General features: G+C 41.9%; 3 protein-coding genes across 3 annotated transcripts; 2 read left to right on the forward strand and 1 right to left on the reverse strand.

Annotated features, from left to right (window-relative positions):
- Positions 1-341: 341 nt before the first annotated feature.
- On the forward strand, positions 342-880 carry Bfra_011773 (uncharacterized protein; the record flags this gene model as incomplete). Its single annotated transcript, XM_037342099.1, has 2 exons — positions 342-525; positions 582-880. The coding sequence occupies 2 exons, from the start codon at positions 342-344 to the stop codon at positions 878-880; spliced, it is 483 nt and encodes a 160-aa protein (XP_037188179.1).
- Positions 881-2,553: 1,673 nt separating this feature from the next.
- Bfra_011774 (putative transcription factor c2h2 protein) lies at positions 2,554-4,502 on the forward strand (the record flags this gene model as incomplete). The annotated part of the gene is made up of 3 exons (XM_037342100.1): positions 2,554-2,665; positions 2,769-3,151; positions 3,405-4,502. The coding sequence occupies 3 exons, from the start codon at positions 2,554-2,556 to the stop codon at positions 4,500-4,502; spliced, it is 1,593 nt and encodes a 530-aa protein (XP_037188180.1).
- A 1,610-nt stretch (positions 4,503-6,112) lies between these two features.
- On the reverse strand, positions 6,113-7,610 carry Bfra_011775 (putative oleate delta-12 desaturase protein; the record flags this gene model as incomplete). Its single annotated transcript, XM_037342101.1, has 2 exons — positions 6,113-6,687; positions 6,740-7,610. The coding sequence occupies 2 exons, from the start codon at positions 7,608-7,610 to the stop codon at positions 6,113-6,115; spliced, it is 1,446 nt and encodes a 481-aa protein (XP_037188181.1).
- Between the last annotated feature and the right edge of the window lie 3,969 nt (positions 7,611-11,579).

Consider the following 11,579-nt stretch of genomic DNA (forward strand, 5'->3'; position numbering starts at 1 on the left):
TTTTAAAACTAATGATTCGATACCAATTGTTATAGGAATTGGATCACTGTACATCTCGTATAGCACTCAATGCAGGGTCATCATACTATGTTAATATTATATTGACTGAGTGACAACATTGGATATCCGACTTATAGTGAGCCAAGAACATGGTTGTTAAGAAGTTAATGGATCAGACCCAGTTGTGTCTCCACGAAAATAAATGGATATTATAGGGGTTCATCGTATATATAGAGAAGTCCTGGAATTCAACATCATTCAAATCATCACTCAACTCACTCATCATTTCACTACACACATATTCAACTGTTCCATCAGTCCAACAGCTTCCAAACGTCAAAATGTTCTCCAAGACTATCATCGCAACTCTCCTCGCCAGCACTGTCGCTGCTAGCCCTATCGTCGCTAGAACAGCCGATACTACCTACACGCTCCGTACCTTCCCAACTGGAGCTGGGTCGATCTTCCGAGGCTTGGAGATCACTGCAGACAGCGGATATCTTTGGGTTGGAAAACCTACACCAGGTAAGCATAAACATGTTTCTATGTCCATGATTTGAAACAAGCTAACAGGTATACAGCCATTCAATTCTCTTTCGATAACGGACATGTAAACATCCAAGGAGGAGAAGAATTGTATCTCTCCAACAATTCAGTCGCATATGCTGCTCCAGACGCCAGCCTTTCATATAATGCAGGTTGGGCGTTCGAAGCCCCTTATAGTGGTCCAAACATCTCTGTTGGACTCTTGACATACCCTGGCAACGACTTCTGGGCTTGCTCAACCTCCGAGGCTGATGTTTATTCCATCGCTGTTTTCCCAAGCGATGCCCGCACTTACCCTGTTGGATGCGAGAAGATCCAATTGATTGCTCAGTAAATGGATGCCAGTTGGGGGTACCTTCAAGTTGTTAGGGCCAATCTATGATCAGATTTGTAATATTTAATAATGTTTCAGGGGGAGGGGAGGAGGGTGTTAATACAGCACTGGCAGTCATTTGAAGAATTAGACCTATTCCAGCTCAAGTTAATTACTAAACGATTTATCGTGCCAAACACTGCTTCCAAACATGTGATAAGATTCAAGACTTTAGTCAACAAGCAGAGATCCAGTTCCTGACTTCTCCAAGTTCACAACTCCAAGCTCCTAAATCTCGGCTCTTAACAGCACCTGGCCCCTTTAAGCTTCTAGTAATAAGCATGTTCGTAACATCGGCAGTCATGTTTTCTTTGCCTAATAGGCCATTATTTCACCATCCCCTACGATCGTGTGAACAAGATTGTGGCTGGCGTTCTCGGGAATACTTGCTCCCTTGCGTACTTAATGACTATACACTTCGGAACGAATTTCTAAATATCATAGTATTGAATATCTCATCTCTTTATGAAATGTGAAATATGTGATTCATTTTGCAAGGAGTAGGCGTAAGGCGTTATAGTAAGAAGCCGAGGTGTTCGATGGTTTTGATTGAGAAATGACATAAATCATGGTGTTAGATGAAGGCTCTAGATAATTTGACCTTACATCACGACAACAGAATTTGATCGATGAATAATCGACTGACGATGGCATTCACATCCGAGAACATCGACCATTCTTTACCTACTATCACCATTCTACAAGCAATTCAGACCACTTGATTGAGTATTATTTTCCATAGTACACTGACATGAATGTTTTTTTTTTGCTCTTAACAAGGCTCGTCCGTATGATTCAGCTCGAATGAATGTTACATTGACTGCCGAAAATCATGTGATAAGGTTGTGATAATGATCCTCATCGCCATAAGAAATTTTGGTAAACTATAAGACCTTCCAATCATTGTCTTGAAAAGTAACGACTTGGTGATGATCGATGTCAAAGTATGATATAAGGTATTCCTCGAGGTACCCGTCAGAGCTCGGTTCCTCCATCAGCGAAACAAGTTGTCAGAATTGAGTACCTTAAAAAAGTCTTTATAGTCCAATTGTCCTCTTAGGAAACAGATGTCATTTATTTCAATATATGATCCGAGGTAAATAGTAGCTGAACTATCTATTCCTCTTTTGTCTTTTGTCATTTGCTAAACCATTTGTAGTTGATTTATGATCCTAACCAATCGATAGAAATGAAGTATAAGGTTACTCGATTCCGGCAACTTATTTCGCTCTCAAGAGCTTGTACCACTAGTGGACGTACGGACTGATGGGAGCTGCAAAAATGGACTTGCTATTAAAAGATCTATGAAGTTGGTGGAAAAGTCTTAGTATTATAAGAGCTTGAGTCTTAGAAAATCCACATGTAAGCTGATCCCAACACAGCATAGCGTGATATGAGGTATGAGCCTCCTATTCCATACACCCAATGGTATGCCGGAGGCGAGACTTCTGGAGGCAAGACTCGCTGTGATATCACGTGATACTCTAATTGGTCCACGACGGTGTCGCATTTCGACGGACCTCACTTACTTCTCAATCCTCAATAAACTTGTTAAAGCTGTTGAATCGTTGCTTCAATCATCAATAACTACGGTCTCGTCAATTCTTGCATCTTCGAACTTTCTCAGTTTTGAGATGTCGTTGCCAGCTTTCGAAAGAGCTATCGATGTGAGCGATTTGGGGACCTCGGTACCAAGCACGTGTGGAATGAACCAAAACACGGCGGAAAATGTTGTGTCTCGTAACGGTAAGTGGAATAAAGCAACGGAACCTGAGTGGGGGTCGCTGGTATTTACCTGGGGCATGGTAGGTACACCGAACACTTGTCCGGAGCCTACCCAATTTCTTAGGTATCCGAATTGAAATCACACCGAATCAACTACACCATTTCTCGCATTGCTCTATTTACAACCATGATAACCATATGAACGGTTGCCCTCGCCTTGAACAATCAAGTAGCTCTCAAAATTCAGAAATATCGGAAAGTAACGATCTTGCGAATGTCACATCGTTGTCCCCTCATCCCTCTCACAATAATGTGAACTCAACGTCGCTTCTAGGGTCTGAGTATCTAGAGGTGGAACCCCTTTCAACACCTGAGCATGTTAGCTCGTTCATATCTACAGAATTTCCATCGCTTCAGCACACCACCTTATCAACTATCTCTCCAGACAATTTTCAATCGGATACTTTTCAACATCACACCACAAGAGATTTTCAATATGCAAATTTTGTGAGTTTATGTTCATGATATTTCTTCTTTGAATTACTCGATGGATGAACTCAATCTCGGGAAATACCAGTAGGTTAAAATTTGGAACTACACAAAGGGGTACCGAACTAGACTAGCTATTAGGTCATGATTCAAGGTTCCAGAGCTAAGTCACAGCTCTGCTATTGACTCGTCCTTCTTCATTGAATTCTGAATGCCCCATACCTCCATACACTCAGAAATTCCCGGCACTAATAACAACAATCTCTTACAGAATGCCTTGCCCAACTACCCATCATTCTCGGCTAGCCAAGAAGATCCCCATCGTCCGAACTTCTCGACTGTTTCCCAAAACAATTATGCTGCCATGTTATGTGTACGCTCAAATCACGAGATTGCAGATGAATTATTTACTTTGATACGAACAAAATTGATAGAGGGGGAGAATGTCTCTATGGAATACAGACCTTCGCTTGTGAAAGATTCTATTCAATTCTTCTATCGCAGATACGCGTTTGGCCCATTAGAAACTTTAGAATTCGGTCTTTCTATTCGCAAGTCAATTCGGGATATTCTTCTCAATATTCGGATTGAGGATAGGGAGGAGAAGAGCTCCTGTATACTAGAGGTAGTTGATGAAGCTTATTATGAAGAAGGATGGCGTCTTCACAGCCCTGTGAAGAGTGGTCTTTCGAATAATGATTGCAATTTAGGTCATGATGCACATATTCCCTCCGAAACCCAATCAACGACATTTTCTCAATCATTTTCTGATCCTTCTCCTTCTTCGAGCCAACCTTTCATTATCACATTACCTTCAAGCTCTCGCTCAAAAAAACGTCCAACAAAGGATCACCCCTCCACCGAAACACCAAGCCCTCAATCCAAAAGACAACGCCCCACTTCCTCCAAACCCTACAAATGCTACTGCAACAAACGATTCACCTCTCTGAAAGCTCTCCGCAAACATTCCAACACACACAATCCCTGTCAATTCATCGCCTGTCCTGAACTCTCCTGCGCTCACCTATCTCTCCGAATAGACAGTATAGAAGATCATCTCAAAATACACCACGTTGACATCTCCCATCTTTCACCCTCTGAACGTCATCAAAAACGCGAGGAGCTCAAACAAAATACCTTTCTAATACTAGATTGTACGCACGATCGATGCGTCGTCTCAGGTTGCGATCGAATATTTCCGAGAAATGAGCTGGATGGCTGCAAACGGAGTTTGGCTCATATTCTAAATCATTATCGAGATAAGAATAACCTGCCGAGTTCTTTTAGACATGTGTGCTCGGATGATGTGTCGTGTGGTGGTAAGGAGGCTTGGAGAAATAGTGTATATGTTACCGGAGAACGGATTTAGAGGCTGAAACGGCATGGTATTGAAGATATAGATGCGGAGCCATGATAGAAAGCGGGAGAATGAGAAGGGCACTGCTCCTCATCTCTCCTCAATTATCACTCGGAACATATAGATTTCAAAGCGAGGAAGAACATTACAGAGATTTAGACAATATTTGACATTCATTACATACAATCCTGTCATGAAATACTTCATTTATAACCTGCTCGATATGTACATACAGTCATCTCAATCAATGATCAATTTCTCAACGGTACCAAATATCACATTCACATCACTCTCGACTACTGTCGTCCTCGGCTCAAGGTCTCAGGATGCTCTCAAGACTTCCCGCTGCAATCACTCCTTCCCCCCTTCGCAGGCCGCTTGTCTGGAAGGTGGTACTGTATCAGATTCACTCACACTTTCCTCACTATTGCTATTGGAAAGCAAAAATGCTTCGAATATTGAATTGCTAGAACTCAACGGAGACTCTTCAGAGGAGTCCGGGATTACCTTGATAAAGGATCCCTTGCGATGAATAGCATTTGCTGGCAAGCTCATTTGCCTCTACACTCTAGCAACAGGTCTGAGTACAAGATATTGAGGTATCAAAACTTAGCTCAAGTATAGACCACAGAGACACAAAACCTCGTGCATAAAAGACAACAGCCCATAATTGAAGTAACTTAAGATGAGGTTCTCAATCCACTCACATACATATATTTATACATATAGCTATACATATATATACATACGTAGATACACACAGCTAAACAATCCTTTTACAAAACAATCTCCAGAAATCACCAAGTCCTCCCTCCACCAATAGCACACGACACATAACAAATAGCAACAAACACACCATCTTTCCAGCCAAGCAAACCAACAACACATCATCTTCCACATCGCACTCAAACATCCAGTCCAGTACGCCTCCGCTCTCAACACATAAATATATCGCGAGTAAAGTCCACCATCTCGTCATGTGTACCCGTACCAACTTGATCATTCCACATTTGCCCGCCGCCGATGTGTCCACCTCCACACTCCAACACCAGACTTTTTGTAGAATATGACGGAACGGAGAAGTTGCAGCGTAGACACTCATCTCACGTTTCACGGGTTGAATTGTAACACTACCACCAACTTTACCGAAGGTGGGTGGGAAGTAATATAGATACAAATACAACTTTTTCGCACTTGCATGCGGTAAATCTAACATGGCCATGAATGAAATCACCTTACTCCTTACAACCACAAAATCAATTGTTCAAACTCAAAGCCATAAAATAGAAAGAGTGAAATAACGCTTTTGTTCTATTCTTAACGTATTGCCGTGGTCTAGTCTAGTCGAGTTTAATCTAAACCATCTATCCAGTCTAGTCCATATCGCTCTATGTACACCAGAAGATGCAATCAACCAGCTAATCTATCTCTAAAAAGAAGGATATCTCTCCCCGGGATCCCAAGATCTAATTTGAACCTATATATCTTGGGTCTGGTATCGTGTTGTGACCCAAGTATCTTCTCAACTCGCAAGCGAAAACTCCCCAACTCCATCCACCAATGCACGTGGTCAATTATATCCACAACTCTTCTTGTCAAACATCTCATTTCCCATTCCTGATTCACTCTCCCAAAACTTCAGCCAAAAGAGGTAATCCAGCCTTTGCTCTCTCTTGAACACTTTGACTCAATCTTCTTCCCGCATTCATGTTTCTACTGGTGCTCATTGCTGTAGCCATGGAACCAACTGGTACGACCTTGGAGACTGTTGGCTTATCTGACTTAGCAATAGAAGCTTGGCCATTAGTGAGATCCTTAGCATGAACTTCTCCCTCTCTGTTATACAAGTTTCTGTACATGAAGACACCACTTCCTTCCATACCCTCGGATTCTTCGACGAATTTACATGTACGTTGGTTTCTCCAGAAAGCGGTCCAGAAAGGAGTCTTAACATCGGCTTTGTAATGTTGACCCATGACTTTCTTGATGTGTTGGCTTGCTTCTCCGGCGTGGTAGAATGGGATTGTGGAGACCAAGTGATGGCAAACGTGGGTACCGATGATATCGTGGAAAAGATGGGTATCAATGAAACCGAGATCACGATCGATAGTAGCGGTTGCACCACGAGCAAAGTTCCAGGTGTTGTTGTTGTAATGGGGCATGGATGCGTCGGTGTGTTGGAGGAAGGTAATAGCAACTGTGAGAATATGTTAGTTTCGGGTTATTGTAATTCAAAAGATAAAACGTACCAATCCAGTTGTTAACCCACAACCATGGAACGCCCCAAAGAACAATAACATTGAAGCTTCCGAAGACTTGACCAGCCCAGACCAAAGCGGCAATCATAACGGCAACACCAACGTCACTCAAAGCAATCAAAGGCAATTCGTGCTTCTTGTAAAAGACACTGTCCTCTCCGAAGTAGAAGTGAGAAATTTTCATTCCCTTGGCACCATCATAGTCTTGTCCAGTCAAGTTGGCAATCAAATAACCTGGCCATCCAAACAATTGATGAATGAATGCATGGTAAAGGGAGTAAATTGGGGAATCTTCTGCCAATTCAGCGAACTCGATCATATTGGCCTTGGCCTTCTCTCCAAAGTTTCTCTGAATCCAACCTTCTCTGGTGTGTGGAACGAAAGCAGTATCCTTATCCATGTTTCCGGTAGCTTTGTGATGTTGGGAGTGGGAAAGTCTCCAGGAGTGGAATGGCACAAGTAAGAACGAATGCATGATCAATCCCATAGTCCAGTTCAATCTCTTGTTCTTGCTGAAAGCACCGTGTCCACATTCATGTGCCAAAATCCAAATACCGGTGAAAACGAATCCTTGAACAGTGGTGTACGCGACCCAAGCGGCGAATCGAAGGTATGGATTTGGAAGCATTGGGATGAAGGTAAGGGCGAGGTAGATGAGAGTAGAGACGTAGAAGTAATCGCGGACAACGTATGCCATTGATCGAATGATGGAGGGTTTGAAGCAATGAGCTGGAATAGCATCGTAGATTTCCTTCATGGTATAATTGGGGAGCTCAAAGACATTTCCATGCATGTCAACATGTTGAGGTTGCTTTTCCTCAACGAGGGTGTTGCTCACTGAAGAGCGAGTTGAAGGTGCCATGTTTGCGAGATTGCTCCTCCCTCAATTCGAGTATTTGAGGAGATGTGTATAATGGTTGTTATAAATAAATCAAAACCGATGAAAGGGAATGATTCGAAAATCTTGGTTTTATTCTGCCAAGGTGATTCTTCCTCTTGCTCTTTGTGCGTGTTGACAAGAGATGGATAGAACAACAGTATCAGAAAGTCACCCTTGAGACAGTGATAAGAATATTCCAGATTCCTAAAACTTCTTCTCAAATAAGACAATGAGAGGAAAAGGGATTTGGAGAAAGATTTCAAAAAGAGGGAAAAGATGAGAGAAGAGTTGAAAGAAGGTATCGAGGGCGGAAGATGGGAAGTTTATATATAGTGATGGTAAGAAATATGAAATTTCTTAGCTTTACCTAGCTACTCTTAGCTTCGAGTCTTGGTAAAAATGATTGAGGCAATTCTCATATCGCTATACCTGGTACCTACCTTATTAGTAGCAAAAGGAGTGAAAGTAGTAAAAGTAGGAAAAGTAGGAAAAGTAGTAAAAATGGTAAAAATAGTAAAATCATTCACTTACCATATACCGAGTACGCAGATACACACACACGCACACACAGAGTTCACACAAACACCCACCGAGCCACCACATGTTAGTCAATTTGAAGAGAAAATGCCAAATGCCAATTGAACCCTTAAACACTTAGCGTGAGCCAAATGTTTTATCTTCCTTGCTATTTCTCCATATTATTTTTTACTTTTCCCGCCCAAAACCATCATCTCCACTTTAAGGATTCGGTAAGAGAAGTGATGGTGGAGATCTCTACTCCTCAACAGTTTTTAAAATTCCACTCTAACTTCTTTTGGTATAGATTCTGTGAGCAGGTCCAAATTCCAATTTATATTCATCAATTTATCTCGATTTACCGTAATTCTTCTTGCAATGGAATCGATTTGATTGGATCCGATAAGAGATGTTAACATGTCAGCATTTATCCGCCTGAGACCTGAGACTTGGTGGGATGCGAGGAATGAGATTGTAGCAAGAATAGCCATCAGATCCGATCAATTCGTACAGCGTACACTTACTTCACTTACTTGAGCAAGAGGCGAGAGCAAGGCAACTTGGGCAGGTACATGCTCAGACTGATACACACTCATCTAGGTACCCTTCCATGATTGAAACATCTCCAACGTCTATCTTTACCATCAATCATCAATCATCAATCGTCAATCGTCAACCGTCAACCGTCAACCGTCAACCGTCAATGTCAGTATCATGCCATCCTGATACATCTCCACTGATGGTCCATCCACAAATTCCTTTTCCTACCCACAACTAGCTAACTGTACAACGGTACAAGTGACGACCCCTAATCAATGAGGGAAGTGATATTTGTGTTGGCATTGGCGTTGGATTTGGCATTGGCATTGGCATATCTAGCTTCTTTTCAGCTCCCGAGTCAATTCTCTTCATTGACCAGAGAGCTGCTGCTTGTTGCTGATTGTTGCTGACTGTTGTAGGTGATTATGTTGTCGTAAGGATGAGTAGTACGAGATGTCATCTTCATCTTACCTTCTTCTTTTCTCGAATTTGTGCAACATCCTTTCACATGTTAAAAAGAAACGGTCTTGGTATTACCTTCACCCTTTCACCGTTGTCGGTTACAACAAGCCCTCACCTCACTCAGTATCTTCTTCCACATACTTCAACGACCACCATTCATGGCTCATACATTCAATCAATCAAATAGATGACATGTAACCATCCAATCAAATACTTTCCATCAAAAACTTCCTCTGAATCAAATTCAATCAACACATCCATCCTTCACCTCTACCCTGGTGGATCTAATGCAGGGTCCTTCTCCATCTATCAATCTTCGGCACATTTTCTCAATTCGGCTAGTGAAAGAAAGGAACACTTCACCAAGATCTCGACCACCCCTTGACTCGTTGATCCCAACCCGCGAGCTTTTGATTGGCTCGTCTATCAGTAAGAAACCCATGAGCTTGGCTATAATATGCTTTACGCGGTAGTGATGTGTTTTAAATGGAGTTTAGGAGCCAGATCATCAGGGGCTTCGACTTCCGACTTCTAGAAGAAGTAGAGGATGAACATGGTGGGATACAAATGTTGTGTCTCCCAAGGTTTGTGGCTATATTTTCTGGCGTTTTCCCCCCCTATACTGAAACAGTGAACGGTTATGCACATGCCAAAGGCAATGCGTGGTTTATTGTTGTACTGTAGTACAGCAGACTTGAGGCTCGAACTAATGAGTACCCAGACAAGTATCATGCACTCACAAAGTATAATGTAGAACTTTTTAAGCCCCCACGTTTGAAAATTTTCCAGATTCGGACCTCGTTTTTCTGGTGTACTTCGGGATTCAAATACTAATTGAGAAAATGTTGGGGAAGCGTCTATGCGATTCGAAGTTTTAAGGATTCTTCCAAGGGTATTCTTAATTTATGAAAATCATGTAAAATCATCTACTTCATAACTTCTCAAGGGGATTTACCCATTTGTTCCAATCAAGGGTCCCTCTTATCTGTTTGGAGCCGAAGATCGCAAAAAGAAATCTCCAGTAAAATAAAGAGATGTTTATCACAACATCCATATTACCACCCGTCAATTCTGTTTCAGATACGCACGTTCTCGGATCCACTCATCATCCACTACGACTACGAGTACGACGATGAAAAGGAGGAGGCGAATAATTAATTATTAAACTTTTGCTTTTTGACATTGCCTCGATTGGCTCGATTGGACAGAGGGAGTTTCGACTTGAGGGATCAGGATTCAGCACCCAGGAAAATACCCACTACAATTGCACGGGCTACACAATTAAACTAATTAAATCGAATCTACTCGACAGAAATGTATTGTACATACGAGGTACGTGATGGTATTCATAGATGCGGTGAGAGCTCGAGTGCGTTGCCATCGCGGGGTAGGTTGAAGGTTGACTCGGTTGCGAGAACAAATTTGAAAGACGCACTGTGAATGCAAATAACGGGTAATCTTCGGTTTGAATGGAAAAGGGTGAAGACTTCCTTTTTCTTTATAGCTATGTGGTACTCTTATAGTTCGGAATGGATGATTGCTGAGTATCTTGATAAGTCAGTACCTTGAGACTCATGATGACTTTCTCTGCGCTTTATTTTACTTGTCAGTTTTGAACCTCAGATTATGTCGAGTAGACCTGGCCAGTGAAGTCAGTATTTTTGATACATGTGCTCTCTTTTTCCAATCATCTACACAAAACATGGTGTGAAATCATCGTGAAGTTGTCTTTGACTTTTTGTATTGCATTCGATTAGTACATATCATAACCTTCATGGAATTACCGAAATCTTCGTACGAAGAACACTCTTTCTTCTGAATCAATCTTTCAATTCTTCCAAGCTGGGAATGTGGTCGGCGCTATGGGATCATATTAGTATGTTTTGAAGTGACTATGATGGTTGCTGGGTACTTGACGATGTTGTGGATAATCTTGATGATTCTGCACCTATTTCGAATTGTTAGTTCTTGGTGGAAATTTGCGAGTGGTCTTGAGATATAGCGGGACACCTAGTCTAAGACTTGATGTTTCACTAACAATATAATCGCTTCCCGTTGTCCTCTTGTTGGAAGAGAAAAACGAAATTCGTCACCGAGTTCGTCAGTTCACTTGCTGAAATTCACAATCAAAGATACATAAAGAATGGTCATAGGAGATTATCTACCACGTACATGTGTACGAGTATCAGAAAGGGAGTATAGTAACTCAATTCGAATCGCACACATAGTCTCTTCTATGAGAGTCGAAGGCTACCCAACTAATGTTATCGATCACGATACAGAGCTCTCTTTCTATGAGTGCGCTGATACATCGTAGGCTGGAGGGAATGACTGAGTGTACGTGTTGTTTGGTGTTTGGTGGTTGGATTCTCTATGTATGTACATGTGATCAGTGGAAGGTTTGGAGCCTGTAGGAAAACCATCGTGGGTTAG

This window comes from Botrytis fragariae (genome assembly GCF_013461495.1).
Source record: "Botrytis fragariae strain BVB16 chromosome Unknown tig00000251, whole genome shotgun sequence".
Lineage (NCBI taxonomy): Eukaryota > Fungi > Ascomycota > Leotiomycetes > Helotiales > Sclerotiniaceae > Botrytis > Botrytis fragariae.